Source organism: Pelodiscus sinensis, chromosome 21 (genome assembly GCF_052426305.1).
Source record: "Pelodiscus sinensis isolate ZL-2025 chromosome 21, ASM5242630v1, whole genome shotgun sequence".
Lineage (NCBI taxonomy): Eukaryota > Metazoa > Chordata > Testudines > Trionychidae > Pelodiscus > Pelodiscus sinensis.
The window spans coordinates 9632424-9657639 of record NC_143072.1 but is presented as its reverse complement, the minus strand read 5'-3'; the positions used below and the strand labels follow the sequence as shown (position 1 = coordinate 9657639).

Below are 25216 nucleotides of genomic sequence, written 5' to 3'. Positions count from 1 at the left end.
CTCGTAGGGAGCAGCCAGAGACCTGTCCCTGCAGCAGTGATCGGCAGCCCTGCGGTGCCTTGGGGTGCCCACGCTGTCTGGGGGAGGGGGCTCACGCCCCTGGGGCAGCGGGGGGTGCCTGGGTCGCTCTGCCGGAGTGCTGGACTCAGCACGGGACAAGGCCGGGTGCCCTACCCCACATAACTGGAAACGGTCACCGATTGAGGGAGCCTGAGTCACATCATCTCAGTGGGGTTAAAGGGGGTCCATGCAGACTGCAGCACCCCTGGCAGCATTAGCCGTTGCGTGTCTTGTGCCCCTCCAGCTCCAGCTCCCCTGACTGCTCTCTGCAGCCGTGCCAGAGAGCAGAGGCCTCTTGCTGGGCCAGGATCGCTGGTAGTGCTGCCTAGTGGTTAGGGGATTAGGCCCCTGCTGGCCACCTCACTACCCTTTCCCCTGTTCCATCTTCACAACCAGCGGCCTCCTGCCGGCTACTCAAGATTCCCCCCTGAACGGGCTCTCGCACGGCCCTGTCCGGCCCACCGGGAATGGATCTGGGCACCACAGCCTGCTCCCGGGGCTGCCCTTGGCGGGGTGGGTCTTGGATGGGGGAGACGTGGGCCGTGGAGAGGAGGAGAGTCGCCGCCTTTGCTGGTTCTGGCAGGGGCCCTGGCTGGGTCGCGTGCTATGGGAAGTGCCTCGCTCAGGAGACCCCAAAGCACGTCGACCGTGGAGGGAGAAGAGGGCAAGACCCCTGCCCATCACTCCCCACCCGCCTGCCCACCCTCCCCCTCCATCCTTGGGGGAGCCCCTGTGCCCCACCCTGCCCGGCCACTCCGGTTTCCTGCCCGGGTCGCAGCCACGAGCATCCCAGCGGCTGGTGAGACAGCGCTCACTCTGCTCTCGCTGCCTGGCCACTTCCCGCTCCAGTGCAAGCGCACGAAGCTGGCTCTGGGGAGAGCCACGGGAGCCCTGAAAATGGGGCAAGAGCAGGCGGCAGCAGCTTCTCCCCTTCCCAGCGGCTGCAGCTCATGGCACCTGCCCCCTGCCTGCAGCGCTGACAGGCCACGAGCACAGGAGAGGTATTGGGAAAGCTGGGGAGCTTTGCTGAGCCGAGAGCCCGTGTCTGGCCTGCGATTCCCGGGCCTGTTTGGCTGCACACAGAGGAAGTTGTGAGGTCAGGAGAAACCGCTCAGCAACTCAGCGATGGTTTTAGCCTTCCAAGAATTCACTGATTCTAAGGCCAATCTCAGCTATCTGACTCCAGCAGCATCAGAAAAGGGCAACACAAATGGTGAGGGGTTTGGAACAGGTCCCATGTGAAGAGAGATTAAGAAGACTTGGACTTTACTGCTTAGAAAAGAGGAGACTGAGGAGGGATAGGAGAGAGGTCTAGAAAATCATGACTGGTGTGGAGAAAGTGAATAAGGAAAAGTTATTTACATAGTCCCACAATATAAGAACCAGAGGTCACCAAATGAAATTAATAGGCAGGAGGTTTAAAACAAACAAAAGGAAGTTTATCTTCACTCAGAACACAGTCAACCTGTGGAACTCCTTGCCAGAGGATGCGGTGAAGGTCAGGACTTTAACAGGGTTCAAAAAAGAGCTAGATAGATTCATGGAGGTTAGGTCCATCAATGGCTCTTAGCCAGGCTGGGTAGGGATAGTGTCCCTTGCCTCTGTTTCTCTGGAGGTGGGTGACAGAGGAGGGATCACGCGAGGGTTACCTGTTGTGTTCCCTCCCTCTGGGGCATCTGGCAATGGCCACTGTGGGCAGACAGGACACTGGGCAGGATGGACCTTTGGGCTGACCCCGTCCGGCCGTTCTTACAATCAAATTCAGCCGCATGTAAAGCTCAGCTGAGGAACCAGCTCTGTACCCCCCCCCAGTCCTGCAGCCGGTGTCATTTTATTAGCACAGGCATTTCCCAGCTCAGAACTCAGCCTCCATCACACACAGCCTGTCTCAGTGATGCCACCCGCCCGCCTGAAGCAAATGGCTTGGAATATGAGGCCTTTTCGGGCCTGGTGGAGGTGCTTCACGCGCCGTATTGCTCTCTGACCAGGAGTTTTACAAAGATTCGTGACTTAACCCCTTCTTGCTAACCCCTGCAAGCCAGCGCAGCGGTGAGAGGGACCGGCCTGGCCCCAGAGCAGGTTACCCCTCCGCCGTCTGGACTGAAAGCAGTCGTGTGCCACAAGGCCAGAGCTGGTGATGGGACCTTTGTTACTGGGGGTGAGGACAATGGAAAGAACCCATTAGTGTTCATTATTATTTGTATTGATAAACGGGCTGGGCGTCCAGGCCCAGAACCCATTATGCTAGGGACTGTACAATCACACCCACCAAAAACTGCATTTTGGCACCCAAACAACAGAAGCCTTCACACTGCAATGAGACTTGTTGGGGAAAACACCCAGGTTTGCCAACAAAAATCTTCCACCCTTACAAGCAACTTTTGTCTTTTCCCCTCCCTTTATTATAAACAAAGAGCAGTGTGGACTCTGCTGTTTGTTGTGTCAAGAGAGCTGGCTTCTGTCAGTGTCCCACCAGGCCTGCCCTGCTGGCTGTGCTCAGTGTTTTGTGATCTCTGCTGCCCTGCAGGGCGGCGCCCTCCCCTCCCCTTTTAGAGCTCTGGGAAGTGTCTGACAGCTGAGTGAGCTGCTCCATTTGGGGAAATGGCTTTTGTTCCTTCTCCCCCTTGCCAACAAATTCAGAGATTTGGGATTTTAATCAAAACTTGGAAATCTTCAGAGAAACCGAAACATTTCCAGTCCTGCTGATAGCCCTGCCATTTGACAGCTTCATAAGTGACCTGGCTAATGAAGGGGAAGGATGCTTTCTAACATTTGCAATGAGACCAAGTCAAGAGGAGTGGGAAGCTCTTTGGAGGAGAGGGTTGGAACCTTCCCAGGAGGTTTGCTGACCTGCTAAGCACCGCAATGGAATTTGAGAGTCATTCTAGATTTCAACTTCCTCTTTGATTTCTCAACTCAGCAAAATGTGGGTCTCCATGTCATCATCTGCTTGGTACAGCACATCCGCTTCCCTGCAACGCTCCTGTATAAAGACAGCGCGATGCCCGGGGGCTCAGTATCCACCGAGGAGCACTTGCAAGCCTTCCAGCTCTCGTCCTGCTGCTGCGCGCATCCCCTCCCGGCAGAAACATGAAGGCTTGTGTGGCTGCCTTTGCTGTTCTCTTCATCGCTGCCCTCTGCTCCCAGGCATACTGCCAGCTTGGTACGTCCCGTTTCTCTTCTCTTTTCCTGCTGCACTCCCAGCTCTCACTTTTCCTGGGTTTTGTGTTGGGCGGTGGAGACCGACGCACACCCCGTTCAGACACTGTGGCTTGGAGCGACCCAGCCTGGCTGGGAGGGAGCCCAGGAAACAGCCCTACACTTCTCTTGCTCTTGCTGGAGAACCCCTGTGCTCTGAGCTGCCCCAGAGCCGGGGCAGGGCAGGGTGGAGCTGAGAGGTAGCAAACCCTGCGGGAGAGGCCAGCGAGAAAGGCCACTCACGTCCCTTCTTTCCTTCCAGACGGTGTCAACACCCCAACCTCCTGCTGCTTCAACTACGTGGCCAAGCCTATCCCGCGGGCCCTGGTGGTGAAGTATCGGCACACCAGTAGCAAGTGCTCCATGCCGGCAGTGATGTGAGTATGAGTATCAGCTGGACCCTCTGTTCATGCAGAGAGCCAGCCCAGAAGGGTGACTGGATGGAGGGAATGCAGGGCTCTTGGAAACCCCTTAGCACAAGCCTGCCAGAGACAATGATCCCAGACTCCTGCACATTCCCCCGCAGCCTGGGCTGCCGTTCGTTTAGAGGCCTCCAGCGGTTGCTCCAGAGGGCAGGGACAAAGGTTCATGCCTGAGCACTTGCTCAGGGATGTTGCACCGAGGGCTGGCCGAGCCAGCAGCTCAGCAGAGGCCGTGGTGCACAGCCGACTCTGAGCAGGAAGCAGGGCCTCCCAAGACAGCAAGAAAGCCGGGGCAGAGTCACAGCTGGGCTGCCCTGCTGGGGACCTACCCTGACCGTGCCACCTGGCGTCCCCACCGGGGAGCTTCACAAGGGAGGGGAGGAGAACGGAGGAGGAAAGAGGGTTGTTCCCCTCAGGCCAGCCAGGTTAAGGACGTGCTCTGCTTTAGAGGATGGTGACCACTGGTGCTGGCTGCATGGCCACGTGGAGACATGGTTCGGCAGAAGGGAGCTGCCCGGGGCCGGGGAGTGGCTGATGGGACCAGAGTGAGGAGGGTGTCTCCTAGGTAGAACGTAGAACTGTGGGGGTGGGCTGCTGGATGGGACCCGTCAGCACTGTCACTTTCATGCAGGGACCATAGGCCCAGGGGTATCGACACTGGAGATGCTAATCCAGGGACTGTGGGACTTTGTCCCCAAGATCTGACTGCAAGGTCTGAGGCAGGTTCAGTCCTGGGTCTGAGGGGGTGGAGCTACTGCGGAGTGACAGGTGCTTGTTGTAACATGGTTGGCCTGCTGCATTCTGATTGGCTTAGAGGATAGGCCTGAAATGTGCTACAGCGAATCACAGATCAGCTTCTCCCCAGTAGCGTTCAGAAAAAGTTTCACCTTCAGAAAAGAAGAGCTCTGATTGGCTCACAGACCGCAGTTGTTGTACAGCGCAGAACCCCCCTGGTCCTCACCACGCCCTCTCCCACTCCGGTGTCCCAGGGGGTCGATTTTCCGTCTGCTCCCTGTGGCGATGCTGAACTGAGCTTTTATCTCTGCAGCTTTACCACTAAAAAAGGCCGGGAAGTCTGTTCGAACCCCACCGCAACCTGGGTCCAGGAGCTCATCAAGCATGTGAAACAAAACTGACAAGCCCCGATGGCGACTGCCTCAGAAGCCATCGGAGGCCACGTGTATTTTATATATTATTGGTGATGTTTACTTTTTGACAGCAACAACACCTTATTGTATTTAAATTATTTGCATTTAAGTTAAATCAATATCAACTTTGGATTAAAAAAACAAATAAAATATGCAATGAAATGATTTGGTTGGGCCTGTTAATGAAGATTCAGGGTTCAAGGAACTAAAATGTGACATGTTAACAACAGTGTCTGGGCCTTTGCATCTGTGAATGCTTTGGGCTGCCGCTCTGAGGCTTGCGCAGGACGGGCCCCTGACCTGGGGAGATGAGGGTCCCAGCAACACAAATGATGAAAGGTCTAGAGAACATGAGCTAGGAGGGAAGACTGAAAGAACTGGGTTTGTTTAGACTGGAAAAGAGAAGACTAAGGGGGGACATGAGAGCAGCTTTCAAGTATCTGAAAAGGTGTTACAAGGAAGAAGGAGAAAACTTGTTCTCCTTGGCCTCTGAGGACAGGACAAGAAGCAATGGGCTTAAACTGCAGCCAGGGAGGGTTAGGTTGGACACAAAAAACTTCCTGCCTGTCCAGGGGGTTAAACATTAGAATAAATTGTCAGGGGGGTTGTGGAATCTCCATCTTTGGAGACATTGAAGAGCAGGTTGGACAGACACATGCAGGGATGGTCTAGACAGTGCTTGGTCCTGCCGAGAGGCCAGGGGACTGGCCCTTCTACTTCCAGGATTCTATGGGTCCATGTTTCCGGCTAGCTCAATGCCCAGTTGAAATAATCCAGCCCCAGACGGTGACAGCTGGAAGCTGGAGGGATAAGGCTGAAAACCAAGTTCTGTTTCTGAGAGCAGGGGGAAGCTGGGTGCGGTGAGGCCTGATTCCTGTTCACCTGCTGAAACTAAGGCCCCCAGCTGAGAACCAGCAGGAGGATTGCCCACCGAGCTGGAACCCCGGCTGGGTGGTTTCTAGGTGGCTGCTGTGTCCATATTTCCACCTGCCCTTCTCCGGACACCTTGCCTGGCCTACAGGGCTGTTCCGAGGGGGTGATGCAGCATCTGGCTGCCAGCCATTGGCATGTCCCTGTACGTCATTAACTGCTCTGTAACTCCCCAGAGAGGACTCTGCCTTGGCAGGTTCTAGTCCAGGTCCTGGAAGGATGGCCGATGGGTGGGTTTGATGAAGGGCCTGCCGCTGGTACCTGGGTGACCCCACCTAGTATATCACAGTGTGTTGCTCTCTACGGGTATGTCTACACTACCACCCTAGTTCGAACTAGGGTGGTTAATGTAGGCAACCGGAGTTGCAAATGAAGCCTGGGATTTGAATTTCCCGGGCTTCATTTGCATATTGCCGGGCGCCGCCATTTTTAAATGTCCGCTAGTTCGGACTCCATGCTCGTGGCTACACGCGGCACGAACTAGATAGTTCGGATTAGGCTTCCTATTCCGAACTACCGGTACACCTCGTTCCACCAGACCTGGTCACTCCACTGACGTTAGTGACAGTATCCCAGTGTCATGTTACTGGAATTTGAGGGAAGCAGCCAGATCATGGCTGTACCCATAGGGGGGTATTGGCCCCAACAATGGTATAAAAGGGGGCCATGTGGGGTGCTGAATAGAAGCTTATTATCTGATAATCCTATGTAAGCTATTTATGTGAGTGTATAATGTCTGTGTGTGTAGTTAGGAATCTGTAGTCTGTGTGGATACTGAATACTTCTCTGCATGTGGCTGAGCATTGGGCAGAACCCGGGCCTGTGGGCATGCTAATTAGCGAGGCCCTGTGGGACAATGGCACTCAATGGGCCAAGGACACACCTAAAGCATGAGGGCGGACACCTAAGAGCAGCCAGCAGAGAGAGGCTGAGGACCAGGTGACCTGCTGCATACCAGAAGAGGCCAGGAATAAATATAAATAGGCCATGTGGTCGATGCCATTTTGTTCTCAGCTCAGCACTTCATCCCAGAGGCAGCAGTGCAGGGATCGAAGAGCCCGGAAGACCTGTGAACCCATCCCGACCCTAGGATGTGCAACAAGAACTTTTAAACCAGCAGCTGTAACATCTCTGCTAGAGCCTGCATCGAGGACTGGGAGATTCGGTGCATGTAACGTACTATTCTTTAACAACCTTACTCTCATGCTTTTCTTTCTTGTGATAATAAACCTTTAGTTTTAGATTCTAAAGGATTGGCCCAGCGTGATTTGTGGGTAAGGTCCAGAGGGTAAATTGACCAGGGATCTGTGGCTGGTTTCTTGGAACCGGACAGAACTTGTTCGGGGTAGGTGGGATTGGGTGCTAGGACCCCCCACCTGTGTATGAGGCCCGGGGCCATCTGGGGCACGGATATTGCTGGGGTGTCGGAGGGGTTTTGCTCGTGAGGCTTCAGGCAGGCAGCTGAAGCGCTCTGTGGGACTGGTTTGTGGCCTGTTTGGAGAGGTCACCAGTCTGGGGGCTGTAAGGAGCCCCGGATTTGAGCAATTCGCCTTGAGTGGACGCCCTCAGCTGTGCCCAGACACAGCCCGGTCCATCACACCCAGGGAGGGATCTGTCAACTCTGGCTGCACCGCGCTGGATGGCCTGGCTCCAAAAGCACTGACCCCCGCCGTGGCAAACCCTCACTGCTCCAGGCCAGGGCCAGGCCACACAGCCGAGTAGCTCTGCTCCCTCCAGCAGGGGGTGCTCTGAGCCTGGAGCCCTGCCTAGGTCACAGGTGACCCGTCAATGGTTACCTAGTTACCTGGTTGCCATGGCGTCGCACGTGGCAACAGGCTTGACCTGCACAAGATCAGGCTCCCGGTGGCAGCAGGTGAGTGCACAGGGATGCGCCATTCTGCACCCCGTGCCAGGCCTGGAACGTGCGACAGGGGGGCCAAGCGGCGGCCCAGCCCTGAGAGCCACGGCTGCTTGGGTTCGGTCCACGCTCGGGGCCCTGCCTTGGAGCAGTTTCCATCACAGGCAGGCTTTGCCGTTTGGTGCGGTGGCTCCCCGGGTGCCTGTGAGAAAAAGTCCCAAAGGGGTCTCGGCAGGAGCTTTTCCCTGGCCCGGGCGTCCCAGCCACAGAGCCAGGGACCGCTTGCAAGGCTGGTGTCACCGCTCTGCCTTGTGGGCTCTGCAGCATGTGGCCTCGGCTCTCCGCTGTGTGGCCTTTGACTCAGAACCCGGCAGAAGCCAGGCAGCTTTGTCAGCCCCGAACTGGGCTGTGACGTTTTCAGCTCTTGCTTGTTTGCTAGGTGAAGAGGGGGTCTGGGCCCCCGTCCCACGAGGAATGCAAAGCCGCAGCTGTGTGGCCGTGTCCCGCGCATCATGTGATGGCACGCCACCACCAGGCAGCATGGAGCAGCTCCCAAGGGGAGAGTGAAGGCAGACCCAGCGCAGTCTGAAGTGAGGCTCTGCTGCTCCAGTAAGGTCACAGCCCCGGTCAGCTCCGCGCATGGGAGGGGTTTATCTGGCCTTTCTCTCCATGCTGTGTGAGCACCTCACACGCTGTCAGCTGAAATCCCCATTGGGCAGGCTGGGAACCGAAGCTCAGAAAGACTAAGTGACTTGACCGAGGTCACATGGGAAGTCTGTAGCAGAGCAGGACTCTGGCTCAGAGAGGAGAATGTGCAGGAAAGGGGTGGGGGTGCATGACTGTGCCTAAAGCCGTCCTCGTCTCGGACCAGCACAGCTGGGTGGGTTGGTGAGTTCCCATCAGCCACCCGGGACTCAACCACATTAAGTGGGCCTCTGCTGCCCTCGCTAAAGGATGGGGAATGGCTGTAGCAGGCCAGTCAACCTCTGGCAGGCCTAGAGGGGGACAGGGCGCCAGGCCTGGGGGACGTGGCCTCCGCTACAGGGGGAAAGTTCCTCACTATGGGCCAACCAGAACATTTCTGTTGTTCTGATTGCTGGGGAGCCTGGGAGCTGCTGACCCGGCTCGGGCCCTGCCATGCTAGGTGCTGTGCAAACGAGCCAGGAGACGGCCCTGCTCTGGAGAAGGTGCTGTCAGAACAAGCACAGGGTGGGAGGAGGATGTGGGGAAGATAGGGGTTAGTGGATTAGCCCATGGACACTGATGCAGGCACTGGCCGCCCCAGCTCCCAACCTGCCCCTTGAAGCTGGGATGAGCTGGCTCGCCAGAGTAGCCCTAGGAACCCAGCTAGGGCAGGCACAGCCCCAGGAGCTGACGGACCCTCCTTGCCCTTTGCAGCGCTGCTGGAATGAGCCCCCGGACCCTGGTGCTGCAGGAGGAGGGTGAGAGGAGAGGTCCCAGCTGTGGGCAGGGAGCTGGCTGGGCCCAGGCTGGGAGGGAGCAGCTGCTGTAACGGGGAGCATGTGGGAGGAGGGGCAGGCACAGCCCGGGGGAGGGGGGCAGTGAGCCCGGCAGGAGGGTCAAACAAGGGGAAGGCAGGTTACAGGGCACAGCCTGGGAGTCACAAAAGAGCCGGATTGGTCCCTCTGCAGCAGGGCCCTGGGCACTGGTGGAGTCTGGATCCCACAGGCCGGCCAGAGAGAGGTGACCCAGATCTGGTGGGGGGGGGGGGCTCTGGGCTGGGTGGGAGCAGAGGACCCAGATCTGGTGGGGGGGGGGCTCTGGGCTGGGTGGGAGCAGAGGACCCAGATCTGGTGGGGGGGGGGGGCTCTGGGCTGGGTGGGAGCAGAGGACCCAGATCTGGTGGGGGGGGGGGGACTCCGGGCTGGCTGGGAGCTAAGGACCCAGATCTGGTGGGGGGGGGGGCTCTGGGCTGGGTGGGAGCAGAGGACCCAGATCTGGTGGGGGGGGGGAGCTCTGGGCTGGGTGGGAGCAGAGGACCCAGATCTGGTGGGGGGGGGGGGGGGCGGGGAGCTCTGGGGGGGGGGGGGGGGGGGGGGGCTGGGGCTGGGAGCTAAGGACCCAGATCTGGTGGGGGGGGGGGGCTCTGGGCTGCGTGGGAGCAGAGGACCCAGATCTGGTGGGGGGGGGGGCTCTGGGCTGGCTGGAGCAGAGGACCCAGATCTGGTGGGGGGTGGGGGGCTCTTCCCATGCTCGGTGCGACTCCATCTGGCCCCCCAGACCGTATGTCCAGGGCCGTCACAAGGGCGAGGTGGGCGAGGCGCTTGCCTCGGGCGCAGGGAAGTCAGCTCCTGCGCTGTCTGTGCTCCTGCCTCGCGCCACGTCAGCGCCCCGCCTGCGCCGAGGACGGTCTTAGCTAGTTACGACTCTGCCTACGTCCCAGCCAGCCCGGCTCCCCGGGCCCCACCAGTGCCCCTCCCCCATTGGCAGTGGGAGTCGCTGTTGCCACCATGGCTGCCCCCCCAGGATGGTTGCGCCAGGGCCTGTCTGATTGGTGACGTCTCCCCCTGCAGCCTGCGGGCTCTGCCGCCGGCCAGACTCCGACCCCGACGCCTACGGGCAGAAGTGCCGGCGGGGGAAGCTCTGCGTGCACGAGAACTGCCTGGTGAGCGACCCGGCCCAGGGCTGCCGGCTGCCGTGGAGGGACAGTCGAGCCCTGCGCAGGGACTCCCGGCCCCGAGTCCTGGCCCCCCAACGCCAGGGCAAAGCTCCCCAAAGCCAGGATTTCAGCTGGTGGCATCAGCCGGCCCCTCTGGGCCCCGCGCAGGGCTCCTCCGTCCCTGGCACAGACAGCTGGTTCCTCACCTCGCCAGGCTGCCCTGCGCTCCTGCCTCTGCCCCAGAGCAGAGCTGCTAGCGCTCAGCCAGGCTTGTGGTCCCCGGGGCCAGAGGGTCCCCGCGCTTGGCACGCTGGTCCAGTGGCCAGGCACCCGCCACGGTGCATCTTTTCCCGCCTGAAGGTGCCTACTTTCAGCTTCCAGCCGCTGGCCGGGGCCAGGCCTTTCTCTGCCCGATGGGGGTGCCCCGTGTTCGAAGTCCCCTGCTGGGGACAGATCCAGCCCCGGCTGTGCCATCTGTGTCCCCAGTACGCCCGCTCTGCCCAGCCCCGGCTGAGGCTTCCCGCGCCGGCGCTCTGCTGGGTGGGGGTGGCCATGCCCGGGGAGGTTTCTCAGGCCCAGGCGGAGTTTCTGGTGACGAGCGAGGAGTTCGGGAGCCCGTCTCAGCGCCCCACCCCCGTTTCCCAGTACCACGCCAGCGGGCTGCGCCAGCGGGGCCAGGACGAGGAGGGGTTTTACGGGTTCCTGTATCCAGACATCCGGCAGGCGCTGAAGCGGGCGGCCCAGAAGGTGAGGCCAAGCCATGCGGCGTGACTCTCACCTGGCGCGTTTAGCCAAGAGGGGCCCCTTGTGCTAGGTGCGGTACGGGCCCCGGGCAGAGCGTGCCAACAAAGGGGTACCACAGGCAAGCAAAGAGCAACGGGCTGGTGGCCATGGTTGCGGGGGCTGGAGTTAGCTGGGAGAGGGCTAGCCAGATTGCAGGGGGGCTCCAAGCAGGCGCGGACCCAGAGACTGAGGTAGGACACGTGGGGGGGGGGGGGGCTCCAAGCAGGCGCGGACCCAGAGACTGAGGTAGGACCCATGGGCGGGGGGGGTGGCTACAAGCAGGTGCAGACCCACAGACTCAGGGCTCCCACCCCGCCCGCCAGCCCGGAGCTGGTGTGACGCTGGCCCCCACCAACGCTGTCGGCCCCCCGTTCACTGGGGGGAGAAGCCGAGCTGACCAAGTCCCAGCGTGGGGTGGGCAGGTCTCCTGATCCCCCACAGCTTGGCCAGGCCGTCACCCCAAGGCTCCAGCCGACGCGCCGGCTCCCTCGGGCCCGCACGGCTTAGCCAGCCCCTCCCGCCCTGGTTCCCGGCACCGGCATCCCCAGCGTGTCCGGTGGGAGGGGCCTGGTGTCTCCCATGGGTCCCGAGCGTGGCGGGGGCGGAGCCCGGGACGGGGGTTCTCGGACCCGACCCCGAGGCTGCTCTGCTGTTCCCAGGCCTGCTGCGTGTGCGGCTGCCGGGGGGCGTCTGTCGTGTGCCAGGGGAAGAAATGCTCCAGGAGCTTCCACTTCCCCTGCGGCGCCGAGCGAGGCTGCATCTCCCAGTTCTTCGGGGAGTTTAAGTGAGTCGGAAGCTGCGGGGCCCTCCCGGGGCGGAAGGGCTGGTCAGTGTTTGCGGGGCCTGCTGCCCCGTGACAGATCCCCCACTCAGGGGGGGGGGCACAGGGGCCTTGGGGCAGAGCCCAGATTGGGCAAAGCAAGGGCCCGAGAGACGCCGGGATCAGGCCCGGGAGGGGCCCCGAGAGCAGGGCTGGAAAACCTTTGGGGTTTCTCCGCTTTCCCAAAGGATCCGGGTGCAGCCCCCCTCTTCCCCCCCGCCACGGGATTCTCGCCCACTCCCTGCGCAGCACTGGGGGCAGACGGCCGGGGAGAGCTCCAGGGGAGGCATGTTGCACCCGCCCCGGGGCAGGGCAGCGGGCACCCCGGCCCAGTCCCGTAGGGCCCGCGGTGCCTATCGGCTCTGCCCTCCTGCCGTGCCCCTGCCCAGGTCCTTCTGCTGGAAGCACCGGCCGGCGCAACGCGTGAGGCGGCGGCGGCGGCGGGCGGAGACGGTCTGCGTGGTGTGCCTGGAGGCCATGCCGGGCAGGGCCTCCTACAGCGCCCTGGTCTGCCCGGCCTGCAAGCGCGCCTGGTTCCACCGCAGCTGCATCCAGGTGCGACCCCCCTCGCCCGCCCCCGGGAAACCTCCAGCCAGAGCACCCGCCTGCCCCCCGGCAATGCCAGGAAATGGCCGAGCCCCCAGCATCCGAATCGAGAGGCAGCCAGGCCAGTCCCCTGCCCTCCCGGCAGGACCAAGCCCCGAGCAGCTCATCCCTGCAGGTGTCTGTCCCGCTGCGGTGATGGGGATTCCACAGCCCCCCACAATTCACTGCAGGGGTCAGCCACCCGGACAGGCGGGAACCTTCCCTGGTGTCCAGCCCTTTGGTTCCAAAGTGTGTGGAGTGCAGAGCCATCTCCTGTCTGGCTGGGCAAGGAACTAACCCCCGCCCCCGCCCCGACCCCGACCCCGACCCCGACCCCAACCCTCACTCTCACCCCAACCCCCACCCTCAACCCCACCCTCACTCTCACCCCACCCTCCACCCCCACCCTCTTACCCCAACCCTCACCCCAACCCCCACCCTCACTCTCACCTCCACCCCCACTGCCAGCCCAACCCTCACCCTCTCACCCTCACCCCCACCCCCATCGCCACCCCCACCCTCACTCTAACCCCAACCCTCACCTTAACCCCAACTCTCACCCTCTCACCCCCACTGCCACCCCCACCCTCACTCTCACCCCCACCCTCACTTTCACCCCCACTGCCACCCCTCACTCTCACCCCCACCCCAACCCCAGCCCTCACCCCCACCCTCACTCTCACCCCCACCCCAACCCCAGCCCTCACCCTCTCACCCCCACCCCCTCTCCAACCCTCACCTTGACCCTGATCCCCTCACTCCAACCCTCACCCTAACCACAACTCTCACCCCCACCCCAACCCTCACCCTCTCACACCAACCCCCACCCTCACCCCCACCCTCACCCTAACTGTAACCCTCCCAGCAACCTTTTGGGGGAATGGTTCCTTTGCTGGGATCCAGCCAAAGCTGAGATCTGATTCCGTAGCCTGGGAACCCCCCTGCATAGGAGTGGACAGGTGTGAGCGGGCACCTGGCCCCTCGGAAGGCCTGGCTGCGGGGGCTCAGGCTGTCACTGGCGGATGCTTCCTTACCGGCCCTGAGCGCTGGGGACAGGCCCTGGCTGCTGCAGGGCAGACGCGGCCGGGGAGGGATTCATGGAGCAGTTCTAGCACGATGCATCCCGGGGGTCCCTGGGCCCCCCCAGGTTCAGGAGCGGGGGTGGGGAGAACCCCTCATTCCAGAAAGGACCAGAGCGAGGGTGGGGTCAGAGTCACTCGGGACCCAGGCTCACCCCTTGCTTCCAGCAGCAGCCTGCCTACCGCCAGCTCCCCTCCCCGCGCTGGTCCCTGACTAGGACGGTGATTTCCAGGGTCATTTTCTGCCCTTCCGGCAGCCCGTTTACTGCCCTGGAGCACGAGTCCCGGGCTGGAAACCTCCCCCCACCCGCGCTCCTGTCCGGGGGAGTTTCTCCCTCCCCGCCTCAAGCAGCACTTGTGGGTTGGTTTTGCCCCGTGCTAGTCAATGGCTGATTCCCAGCCCTGCCTCCCCGCCCCGATGGTGCCTCTGTCCCGCAGGGCCGTGATCTCTGCTGCCCGTTTGTGTCCCTGCTGCAGGGCCTGGCCCTCCGCGCTGCCTTGTACCATTTCCGGTGCCCCCGGTGCCGGGACGTGGGGGCCTTCCAGCCAGAGATGTTTCGAATGGGCATCAAAATCCCCGACAGGTGGGTCCCCTTTGAACCTCCAGGAAGAGCCGCTCCGCTGGGCGCCCTCCCTGCGCCAGCTCAGCCACCAGCTGGGGCCTGGGGCCGGGACTCGCCGGGCGAGCTGCCCCGGCCCAGAGGCTCCGTGCTCCCGCCAGACACCGAGCTGTGAGAAGCAAGGAGCCCAGGGTGACCAGGGACGGCGGGAGGGCTCCAGGCCTCCTTCGAGCTCCCAGCTCTGGGTTCCTGTAGCCCAGGGCCCACCAGCCAGTCGAGCGGGATCCACCGGGAGATCTCGGAGCCTCTGACGGGATCCCCACTGATTTGGCCAGGAAGCTAGCCCTGCCCCCCACTGTCCTGCTGCTCCTGCCCCTGCCTTGGAGCTGCCCCCCGGGAGCCTCCTGCTCGCTGGGCAGGGTGTGGGATGGGGGGGGGGCTGATGTCAGGGTGTCCCTCCTCCCCCCACTCCTGTACCCTGTCTCCACACAGGGAGGAGGGGTTGGAGGGAGCTTGGCAGTGCAAATCTGTGTCACTCTCACACACTGTGTGTGTCTGTCACACACACACACACACACACACTGTCCTTCCCTCCCATCTCCTGACCCAACACACATGGGGGGTTGTTACTTTTACGGTTGGCAAAGTGGGTGTTTTTGGCTTTGGGCTGGTCTGGGCATTTCATGGTTTCATTCTCCCTCACGCTTCCATGTAATTCTCTGAGCAGTGAGTTCTAAACCGCCCAGCCTGGCGTGGCTGGAGCCATTCTCCCCGTGGGAACTGCTGCTCCTGGAGGTGGCTGGCATGTCCCTTCGGCCCCCGAGAGAGGCAGAACAGGGGGTCTCCACATGCTGCCCTTGCCTGCAGACACCGCTCCTGCAGCTCCCCTGGATCAGTGATGGGGAACTGCAGTAGGAGCTGTGGGCTCAGTGCCCGTAGATGGGGGGCAGCACATGGTGCCATGGAGCCATTGCCGTCCATGCCAGCTGCTTTCAGGGGTGGTGCAGGGCCAGGGCATAAGCCTGTCTTAACCCCACTGCTTCACCACCCGGAAGGCGTCTCAGTTAAATGGTGCCCAGTCAGATCCTGCTTCCTGAACCCCTGTCCCAGCCCTGAACCTCCTCCTGGACCCAGCCTCCTGCCCCAGACATGGTCCCCCTGCACCCAAACTCCTTGCCAGAGCTTGCACCCTGAAACCCCTCCTGGATCCCAATCCCCCACCCCAGAGCCCCTCCCACAGAGGCCCAAGACCGGAGTCTGCCTACCCCAGCCTGGAGAAAGTGAGTGAGGATGGGGAAGAAGGGGGCTGGGACAGGTGAGGCCTTGGAGAAGGGTGAAGCCTCAGGGAAGGGGTGGGGCAGGGTGAGGTTGGAGAAAGGGTGGGGCAGGAGCAGGGCCTTGAGGAAGGGGCAGGAAGGAAGTGGGGGAGGGTCTTTGGGTCGGAGGTTGACCTTTCATTGCACTGAAATTGAAAAGTGACTTCATTGCTGGAGACCCCTGCTCTCGGGCCTGGAACAGGCCTCGGGAGGCTGCCCAGCCTGCGCTTTGTGAGTTGCACGGCGCGGGCGCTCCAGGGCCCCCGGACGGCAGAGATGCCACTGACAGCGAGGGGATCCAGGGCAGCTGAGCCAGGTGTGGAAAGGGGCTAAGAGGGCCCTGGGCCAGGGGGCAGGTGGGGCCCTGCCCAGGCCTCTCAAGACTTGGCTTCTGGTCCTGGCTCTGCCGGCGGGTCCCAGGGAAGCCCATGTCCGTGGGGCTGAGGGTTGGGCTCCGCAGTGTGCTGAGGTCTGGGGCTGGGGCGCTTTTGAAGAGCTGGCGGGGGAGGGGAGGCTATTCCCATGTCTATTTTGGTAGCAAAGCGAGCGGCCTCGGGACCTCCAGGATGGCTCTTGGAGGCGTTTGCCTGGGGCACTGCCCAGCGTGAGGTTGGCAGGGGCAGGCGGGCTGAGCAGCGGGAAGGGCCCCACAGGCCGGATTTGTGGCCCTCGTAGTTCTCGTGGCTCTGTGGACGGTTGAGTAGGGGTCGTGCCGAGGGCCCCGTGACAGTCCCCACGGCGGCACAAGGGCGTGAGTCTCGCCCTCCGGCAGGGCCCAGCCCCCAAGCGGCTGTGAGTTCTGTGCTCCCATTTCACCGGCTAAGGACCAGCTCTCTGGGCACCGTCAGGGCCTTACGTCCGAGTCGCAGGCAGCCGGGGTACCCTGGCTTGCCGTGCCACCCAGGTGAGCAGCTCTCTGGGATAGAGGGCCCCTTAACCAGGGACCCCAGCAAGTCAGGTGACTCGCCCAGGCCAATTGCACCTTCGGTCTCGCGCCAAAGGCAACACTTGCAGCCCAGCCTGTGATCGGCGAGAGCCGCTGACCAGCTTGGAGCGAGTGAGCCAGACCGAGGCTGACCAGCCGGGGATCTCTCGAACGCCCAGAGACCCCGATCCCAGCGTCCAAGCCGCACAACGATGCCTTTGGCTTGGTGCTACCCCTCTGAGCTGCAAGCTCCTGCGTGGCTCATCTTCCCAGGGAGCTGGGCAATCAGCGCCGCTAGCCCTTTGCTTGAGGGTTGCCGGGTGCAGCTGTGAGATGTGGCCAGAGCCCATCGGCCTTGGAAGGGTCTCCTCTCCGCCCGGCTCGTCGCTGGCCGTGCTCGCTGGAATACAGGGACGCTGGCGTGAGCTGGCGATTCGGGCTCGCGGAGCACTAATTCCCTCTGCCCCGCTGCTCCCGCAGGGACGCCGCCTGGGAGGAAGAGGGCGCCTTCAGCGACCAGTACCACAGACACAGCCGCTGCGACGCCAGCCGGTGCCTGCACGAGGGCGGCCGGGAGCAAGCCGCAGAAGCCGGGTAGGCGGTAGCCTTGTCCTGGCCATGCTGCGCAAGGGCGTGGGGCCAGCTTCAGATTAGACCCCGCCCCTTGCTGGCCATTGGCCGCCCAGTTCAGACGCGGTGACTGGCTATTGGCTGACCTGCTGAATAGCTCCGTCGGCGTGAATGGAGACGGGGCTTTTGGCCTGCTCTCCTGCCTCCATCCTATTGGTGCAGGGCTGTAGCCCACTTCCTCGCAAGCATTTAGGCTCCTAAGTGCCACTCACCCAAGGGCATTAGGAGCCTAGGGCCCGGCCCACCCCATGCCACCTTGGCTCTGCTCTGAGCCGGGAGGCGCCGGCACTGACCTGTTTGCTTTGCCAGCCTGTGGCAGCTGCTGCTCTGCAGCTCGTGCGGCTCCCAGGGGACCCACCGCCGCTGCGCTGGGCTGGGGAGCGCCGTGGGCACGTGGGAGTGCGAGGACTGCGTGGGGCCAGCAAGCGCAGGGCCGGGTAAGGAGCGCCGGGAAGGCAGGCACCCGGCCCGCCTGGCCCAGCGCCCATGGCAGGCGATGGGGGGGCACCCTGGGATCCTGCGGGCCCAATCCTCCCCAGGCGTAGATCTCTGACCCACAGCGAGCAGGGACCAGCCCCTGAGCTGGGGCAGCCCCACCGCCACAGTGCCAAGGCGGGAGGCCCTGGGTCCCATCCCTGATGTGTGGGCCAAGGTGGCCCTGTCTGCACCCCGATGTGCCCGGAGCCCCCTGCCTGGGCTGGGCAGGACAGGAATTTGCTCTGGCTCCTGTAAGGGGCGCTGGGGGCTGCTCCCCACGCGGTTGGCTGGCTCTGATTGGTGTGGGGTGGGGCAGAGTCATCGCACCTCCCCTCGGTAGCAGCCCACGGGAGCCGAAGGGTTCTTGCTCCCCCTCTCCCCATGGTCTTGAGGGGCCGGCCACACCTGAGCCCTAAATGGACAGTCGCCCTTCCCTGGGCTGAGTCTCCCGGGCAGCCCTCTGGCCCCCTTCCCCGTGCAGAGCCTGGTGCTGCTACCCCAGCCAGGGTCCACCGCCCGTGTCTCTCCCCCCCACCCCCCGGGACGGGCTGGGCCCTGGGTTGCTCGTTGGGAGCTCAGGGCTGGCGACGGTGGCTCTTTCCAGGGGTGGGCACCGGGCATCCCAAGGATCAGTGACATGGGCTCCTGGAGGGAGGGGTGCAGAGCCGGCATGTGCCCCTGAGCACCGCACAGCTGGCTGTCTGCCCATGGGTCCCGGTTAGAAACACCTGCCCGCCTGTCACGGGCACAGCTCCCACCGGCTCCGCTAGCACCGCCAGGGCCTGTCCTGCAGGTGATGGGACCCCGGGTCTCTGCTGCCAGCGCTGGTCCTGCCAGGGCTCTGCCGGGGCTGCCCATTGGCAACAGTGACCCGACTGCCTCTGGTTCCAGCGTCCCGCCAGCTCTCCGCCCCAGGGAGTCCAGCTCCCAGCCCGGCCACGTGCAGAGCCCGGTGCTGCGCCAGCGCCTCTGCCGGAGGCAGGAGACCAGGCCCCTCCACGCTCACCCTGCGATCCAGACTCTGCCGGCCCCGCAAGTGATGAGCCTTCGCTACCCTGGCCCTGGCCCGGCAGCCTCCAGGTCTGTGGGGCCTGCCCAGGGCGGTTTATAGCGGCGCGCCCCTCCCGCCCTCTCCTCTCCCCCGCTGCCTCGGGGCTGCCCGGCTCCGCGCCAGGGCCTCGCTGCTGTGCTCCGCGTCCCTGCCGGGGTCTCAGCGTTGCTCTCTGCCCATCCCTCTGGCTGCTCCAGTCTCCTCCCAGGGTTACCCCCACTACCCCTGCAGCTCCCTTATCCCCTATGGGAGCTGACACCCACCCAGGGGTGCCTCGTGTTCCCCAGGGTGTGAGAGGCAAGGCAAGGTGGAATGCCCCCTAGATTGGAGGTTCCCATCAGCCTCTGTGTGGGGCCAGAGCTGGGGGCTTTAGTCCCTGGGTGCTATTGCCTCAACTTCCAAAGTGATTTGGGGTCCCCTGAGTTCTGGGCCCCAGACTTGGTGCAGTGTGAAGAGGCCAATTTTCGGAGGGGGGGGGCTCTTGCATATGTCTGGAAATGGGCCCCTGGATCACTAGTCGCTGAAGGAAATCCTGACCGCCTCAGCAGTGGGCGCAGCCAGCCTGGGCTAACCCCCGGCGCTGCCGTGCTCACAGTCCCCTCTCCTCTGCCTTTATCCGGCCAGAAGTCGGTTTCCAGGTGGGACTTGCAGGGTCTCCTTACCGGAGCTGAAGTCTGGGTGGCAGCTCCTTCGCTTCTATCTGGGGTCTTGTCTACATGGGGAAATTAATCTGGATCCAGTAAAGGTGTTAACGGAAAGTGGATTAGTTACAGTGGGCGGGGCCCTGTGTTCACACTGACCTGGAATAAAAGTGGCCCCAGTCAGTTTAGTTCAGTTTGCATCCTGACCCATAGAAGCACATGGCATGGCAATGCCGGGAAATCTCCCCCGGAGACACAGGGCCTTTAGTTCCCCTGGGCTTGTCCAACCCACATGCCAGTGAGTTGAAAAAGTCATTAGCTAATCTCGCACCATGCTGGGATGCCAGCTGGCCGGATGCTGATTCATAGGAGCTCAGGGCTTCTGCCTGGCTCCGCTCGCTGGCCTTTTGCCAGCCGTGGGTTAAAGCGGCACAGTCCCAGGGCTGCGTTACCTCCTCCGGGCGCCCTTTTCACACGGGTCAGGCTGGACATGATGGGGGGCTGGACCTGGGGGGGCTGGAACTAGAGGCGCTGCTTGAAGCTGTTTCCTTTGCACCATAGGCACCGACTAAGAAAAAACAGGGGTGCTCAGCACCTACCAGTCTCCTGCTGATCAGCTGTTTGGGGTGGGGGGAGGGGCTGGGGAGGCCTGGGAGGGGGTGTGAAGGGATAGAGCGAGGGGGAGGGGGTCTCAGACACAGCAGGGGCAGAGCAGCACCCCAGGCAAGCTGGAAATCAGCCCCCCAGGCTGTTTGGTTCAGTGGCTCCAGCACCCCCACGATACAAACTGTCCCAGCCCGTCTGGGCTGACGGGGCCCAGGGCTCAGCCGCCCTCGCTGCCCCGGCACTAACGGGCAGCCCTTGTGTGTTACAGAAACGCCCCGGGAGCGCTCGCCGCCAGCACGGGTGAGAACCGGGAGGACTCGGTGGGGCCGGGAGCAGCCATGCCGCAGGCTGGTAGCGGTGGGGCGGGGCGGAGGCAGCAGCGTGGCCCCCGCGTGAGGCAGAGACAGGTCCTGGGCACCGTGGGCCGCTGCAGGGAGCCTGCTGCACGCCAGGCGGTTTGGGCGCTTGCTGCTGGATGGGGCCCGACCAGCCCAGGCCGCAGGCGCCGGGACCCGCCTGCTGTCCGGGGGGCGGGGGAGGGGGCAAATGGAGCTCAGGCCAGCGCCCTTTGGGCAGCGGGTTCAAGGCAACGACACGGTGGCGCCCTCTAGTGGCCGCTTGTGCCAGTGTCTGCTGGACGTGCAGCCTCCGGGGCATCCCTGGCCCTGGCGGTACAGACCCTTCCCCCGCCTGGGGCTCTTCCGCGCCGCCCAGAGTGTGTTGAGCCCCCTGGGCCAGGACTGACGGCCACGCCTGGCTCCTGGTGCCTCGGGGCGTCTCCTAAATCGAAAGAAGATTCCCAGTTTGCGCTAAATTGTGTATCTGACCTCGAGTTTATTTCCAGATAAGCTATTTCGAAATGTGGCCGGTCTACACGGCGCCAAGTTTTGAAATAGAGCGCTATTTCGAGACAGCCCTTATTCCTCGTGGAGGGAGGGTTACGGGGATAACGAAATAGCGCGTCCGTTATTTTGAATTTTTTTTGAAATAGCGGACATGTAGCTATTGTGGGATACCTCCTGAAATAGCCTCGCAGTCTAGACGTACCCTGAACCTGCTTAACTCCGCCCAAGCTGGGGAGCGTTTGCAAACCTCTCCCCCCACCACCGTCCTAGGCCAGCCCCACGGGTCACAGCGGCGCTGGGAGACTGACTCTAGTGGGTTGCTGGCTGGTGTTAGACACCGGGGCTGGGCCTGCTCAGAGGACGCCTCCTTAACCGGGGGCTAAAACCAGCGGCCACAGCGGGGAAGCTGGAGGAGACCCGCAGAACGAGACCCCTTGGAGGGGCATCTCTGGTAGATTGCTCCGGAGACTCGGCATCTCAGAGCAGGAGCAGCTGCTGTTCTTGTTACAGGCCCCAGCTGTGTTACCCCAAGACCGGGGGGCCCAAGGTGCTGTTTGTGGCCAGGTCACTAGAGGGGGACAGAGACCGTATGGTGGTGGGTTCCACACCGAGAAGGCTGCAGAGGGACATACTGACAGGGTTAGCCCAGCAGGTTCCTCAGCCGGAGGGGAGTGGGGGGGGGGCACTGGCTGCTCTGAATACTGTGAGCTGGGGGGGGGGAGAGCGGGAGGGATATGTCACATTCTGCCTATCCTTCAAATAGGTGGCTCCCACTGGCTGGAAGCTGGCCAATGGGAGCTGCCAGATGATGCTGGGGGTGGGGCCATGCGTGAAGCATCCCCCCATTCCCCCGGGCTCGTGGCGTTCAGAGAGCTGTTCTGAGCAGCGTGCGGGGAGCCGGGCCGAGGCTCCCATGGGTCAGATCCGGCTGCTTGGCGGGCACCTGGGCTGTGTTTTGCCTGCACCTGCTGGAGAGAGTGGGCGGTGCTTTGAAGCCAGGGTAACTAATGGTTCCCGATGCCCCAGGTGAGCAAATGCTGCTGCCATTGCCCTGTTGAAAGCGAAGGTTAGAAAGCCCCTGTGCTCCGCACACCTGTTAACTGGGAGCGCTGCAGCTCCGTGGGCTGCTGTGACTGCCGGGGTGGCACCTGCTGCAGGGCAGACTAGCAGGAGCCAGGGCACGAGCCCCAAATTGGCTGTGAGGTCTGTACGTGGATTTCACCAACCAGCCAGCAAGTGTAACCACCTCCGGTGCTAAACCGGCCTCCCCCTGGAGTCACAGACGCGCCCCTTGGGTGCACTGAGCTGTCTTACCCCCGGAGGAGAGCACCCCTGGGACAGAGGGTCCCTTCCCCCAAGGACCACAGCAGTGGTCAGGTTACTGCCAGTCCCAGGCCAATCGCATCTTAGATCTCACACCAAAGACAATTCCTGTAGCCAAGCCTGCAATCAGCTCTACAGATTTGTGAATAGGAAAAAGAAACGAGAGAGTTGTTGACCAGTGAAAGGAGATACAGATAGATACAGGTAGTCCCCGGGTTACGTACAAGATAGGGACTGTAGGTTTGTTCTTAAGTTGAATCTGTATGTAAGTCGGAACTGGCGTTAGCCGCTGCTGAAACTGATCAGTTTCAACAGTGGCTGAATCTGGACTCCAGTTCTGACTTACATACAGATTCAACTTAAGAATCCCAGGCATCCCCAAGTCAGCTGCTGCTGAAACTGATCAGCGGCTGATTCCAGGAAGCCTGGGGCAGAGCAACTCTGCCTCGGGCTTACTGTAGTCAGCCGCTGGTCAGTTTCAGCAGCGGCTGACTTGGGGACGCCTGGGGCAGAGCAGCTGGGGTGCTGCTGGGTTGCTCCAGTAGCGCGGCTCCTCGGCACTACTGGAGCAACCCAGCAGCACCCCAGCTGCTCTGCCTCAGGCGTCCTGATTCAGCCACTGCTGAAACTGACCAGCAGCGGCTGAATCAGGACGCCTGGGGCAGAGCAGCTGGGGTGCTGCCGGGTTGGTCCGGAGCGGCGCTGCGGGACCAACCCGGCAGCCCCCAGCTGCTCTACCCCAGGGATAGGCAAGAAAAGCCTGTCTGCTGGGGGGGGGGGCACTAGCTGCACACCCCCCCCCCGCAGACCAGGGAGACGGGGGTGGCGGGATCGCCCAAGTCCTCCATGGCTTTGCTCCGTCTCCCTGGTCTGCTGACCTGGGAGATGCGGAGCAAAGCCGCAGAGCACGTGGGCAGCGGGACAGTCCAGGCGCGCCGCAGCTGTCCCACTGCTGGCGTGCTCCGAGGCTTTGTTCCCCGTCTCCCTGTAGACCAGGGAGACAGGGAGCAAAGCAGCTTTTCTCGCCCCGGAGGACGGGGGCGGCAGACCGCGGCGCAGCTGGGCGTCCCGCCGCTCCCATCCTCTGGGGCGAGAAAAGCCCCGTGCGTAACTGCGGATCCGACATAAGTCGGATCCGCGTAACTTGGGGACTGCCTGTACACACAGACAGATTTACACAAATACACCCAGGGTATGTCTACACCAGCCCCATAGTTCGAACTAGGGTGGCTAATGTCGGCATTCGAAGTTGCAAATGAAGCCCGGGATTTAAATATCCCGGGCTTCATTTGCATCTTTCCGTGCGCCGCCATTTTTAAATGTCCCTGAGTCCGAACTCCGTGCCCGCGGCTACACGCGGCACGGAGTAGGTAGTTCTAATTAGGATCTCTAATTCGAACTACTGGTACACCTCATTCCATGAGGAGTAACGGTAATTCGAATTAGAGATCCTAATTCGAACTACCTACTCCGTGCCGCGTGTAGCCGCGGGCACGGAGTTCGGACTCAGGGACATTTAAAAATGGCGGCGCACGGGAAGATGCAAATGAAGCCCGGGATATTTAAATCCCAGGCTTCATTTGCAACTTCGAATGCCGACATTAGCCACCCTAGTTCGAACTATGGGGCTGGTGTAGACATACCCCCACATACACAGACAGATTTACACAAATACACCCACATACACACAGACAGATTTACACAGATGAGCTACAGTCGTAAGTTTCAAAAGGGCACAGAACCCTCAATGAACAAGCTCCCTATGTCCTTTGAGGCTGATTCAGACTAACCGGGGATCTCTTGCATATGCCTACACACCTGGCCCATGGACTCTGAGCAGCACAGAGATACAGCTCCCTCTTCATGGGGGCTCTGTTCCCCTCCGCTCATGCACGCTGAGCTGCAAACTCAGCTGATGCAAGGAATCTTGACTCAAGCCGAGAGGGGGCGGGGGGCACAAAGTCTTTTATCCTCTTTGATGTTCCCCCATGGTCCGTCCAGTACTGCGGGGCCGTTTGTTGTGCAGGGCGCGTCGTCGGTCGCAGAGCCGCGTGTCCACTCGCGATGTAGTTACCGAGGCGACTGGCTAGCCACTCGAGCGCTGCTTTGCTCTCTAGGACACAGGAGTGTGAAGTGAGGGCGAGGGTGTGGCAGCGCACACGTGTAACACAAGCTGAACACTAGATGCTAGACACACGCGTATCACTCAAGTGCCAGGTTAACACACTAGTGCTCCGGGGCTATTCACGAAAACGTGCCATCACCGAACATTTCAGCAGTTACACGTTTCTGCACGGGGGTGGCTCCCCCCACGCCACTGGCTGTTTATCAGAGTCGGCAGCGCAGGGGGAGGGGCCAGGTGGCTCCCCGGGAGCCAGTGCCCGTAGTGGCCCTTCTTAAAGCCAGATCCCCACAAGCACCAGCTCCGGCCTGCTCCCCCCAGCTGCTGCCTCTGATACAGAGGCAGCAGGGGGCAGAGGCTGAGTAACTGTTTGCACGTGGACACTAGCCTGCTGCCAGGTGTTTGTCAGTGCGCAGTGGAGACAGGGACTTGGGCGTGAGCTGGCACCAGCCCTGCCGGAGTCACAATCTCAAGGGAAGCCAGAGCTCAGCTGAGAAAACACAGGCCCGATAATAGCAAGTCCCCCCCCCCCGGCCCCCCGCAGCCTCCCGCTGGGAAAGCAAGCAATGTGGGGGGGGATTCACAGCAACTCTCCTCTGTCACAGCAGGCACTGGTGCTGGGAAGAGCTGTGGCCCCCGGAGCTTCCCTGCCACTGGTCTTCTTCGGAGCCGCAGCCCTGCGAGAGCCAGGGGCTAGCCCAGCGCCCAGAGAGGAGACCAGCAGCTGGCTGGCAGAGCAGCTCCCAAGGACGCCGTAGAGCAGAGCAGCAGAGACCACCCCCCATGGGAAAATACAGCCCAGCATCCTTTTACTCCGGGGTGTCTATCAATAGTGCCCTGCTCAGGGCTGTCTAAACCGGGGTTGCGCTGCTGGGGTCTTGTGTGTCACTGAAGGTGTACCGGCTCCTGCACCCCAGCCCCCAGCCCAGAGCCTGTGCCCCCTCCTGCACCCCAGCCCCCAGCCCAGAGCCTGTGCCCCCTCCTGCACCCCAGCCCCCAGCCCAGAGCCTGTGCCCCCTCCTGCACCCCAACCCAGAGCCTGTGTCCCCTCCTGCACCCCAACCCCCAGCCCAGAGCCTGTGCCCCCTCCTGCACCCCAGCCCCCAGCCCAGAGCCTGTGCCCCCTCCTGCACCCCAGCCCCAAGCCCAGAGCCTGTGCCCCCTCCTACACCCCAACCCCCAGCCCAGAGCCTGTGCCCCCTCCTGCACCCCAGCCC

General features: G+C 62.1%; 2 protein-coding genes across 29 annotated transcripts; both read left to right on the top strand.

Moving 5' to 3' along the window:
• Nucleotides 1-3064: 3064 nt before the first annotated feature.
• Nucleotides 3065-4993, top strand: LOC102463217 (C-C motif chemokine 3-like). Its single transcript, XM_006115864.5, has 3 exons — nucleotides 3065-3223; nucleotides 3521-3635; nucleotides 4729-4993. The coding sequence occupies exons 1-3, from the start codon at nucleotides 3151-3153 to the stop codon at nucleotides 4814-4816; spliced, it is 276 nt and encodes a 91-aa protein (XP_006115926.1). The 5' UTR covers nucleotides 3065-3150; the 3' UTR covers nucleotides 4817-4993.
• A 2575-nt stretch (nucleotides 4994-7568) lies between these two features.
• Nucleotides 7569-24912, top strand: LOC112544617 (E3 ubiquitin-protein ligase PHF7-like). Of its 28 annotated transcripts, none has more exons than XM_089772073.1 (12): nucleotides 7594-7631; nucleotides 8056-8225; nucleotides 9015-9058; nucleotides 10151-10242; nucleotides 10882-10983; nucleotides 11679-11803; nucleotides 12229-12394; nucleotides 16785-16898; nucleotides 17244-17371; nucleotides 18303-18491; nucleotides 19978-20009; nucleotides 24608-24813. In XM_089772073.1, exons 3-12 carry the CDS (start codon nucleotides 9025-9027, stop codon nucleotides 24694-24696), a joined length of 1071 nt encoding a protein of 356 aa, XP_089628199.1. In that variant the 5' UTR covers nucleotides 7594-7631; nucleotides 8056-8225; nucleotides 9015-9024; the 3' UTR covers nucleotides 24697-24813. The 28 variants fall into 28 exon arrangements, 25 of the variants coding, with proteins under 25 accessions (XP_089628197.1, XP_089628207.1, XP_089628205.1 ...); XM_089772072.1 differs by having other exon boundaries at nucleotides 7596-7631; nucleotides 24605-24813; XR_012897135.2 differs by lacking the exon at nucleotides 7594-7631 and adding an exon at nucleotides 13981-14087 and having other exon boundaries at nucleotides 8067-8225; nucleotides 24608-24712.
• Nucleotides 24913-25216: the final 304 nt, after the last annotated feature.

What these genes read in the sequence shown, in the direction of transcription:
- LOC102463217 (XM_006115864.5), top strand. Translation starts at nt 3,151, where the DNA reads ATGAAGGCTTGTGTGGCTGCCTTTGCTGTTCTCTTCATCGCTGCCCTC. An exon ending in CCAGGCATACTGCCAGCTTG is followed by an intron (nt 3,224 to 3,520) that starts GTACGTCCCGTT and finishes CTTTCCTTCCAG; the next exon opens with ACGGTGTCAACACCCCAACC. An exon ending in TGCTCCATGCCGGCAGTGAT is followed by an intron (nt 3,636 to 4,728) that starts GTGAGTATGAGT and finishes TTATCTCTGCAG; the next exon opens with CTTTACCACTAAAAAAGGCC.
- LOC112544617 (XM_089772063.1), top strand. Translation starts at nt 9,025, where the DNA reads ATGAGCCCCCGGACCCTGGTGCTGCAGGAGGAGG. An exon ending in CCTGGTGCTGCAGGAGGAGG is followed by an intron (nt 9,059 to 10,150) that starts GTGAGAGGAGAG and finishes CTCCCCCTGCAG; the next exon opens with CCTGCGGGCTCTGCCGCCGG. An exon ending in TGAAGCGGGCGGCCCAGAAG is followed by an intron (nt 10,984 to 11,678) that starts GTGAGGCCAAGC and finishes TGCTGTTCCCAG; the next exon opens with GCCTGCTGCGTGTGCGGCTG.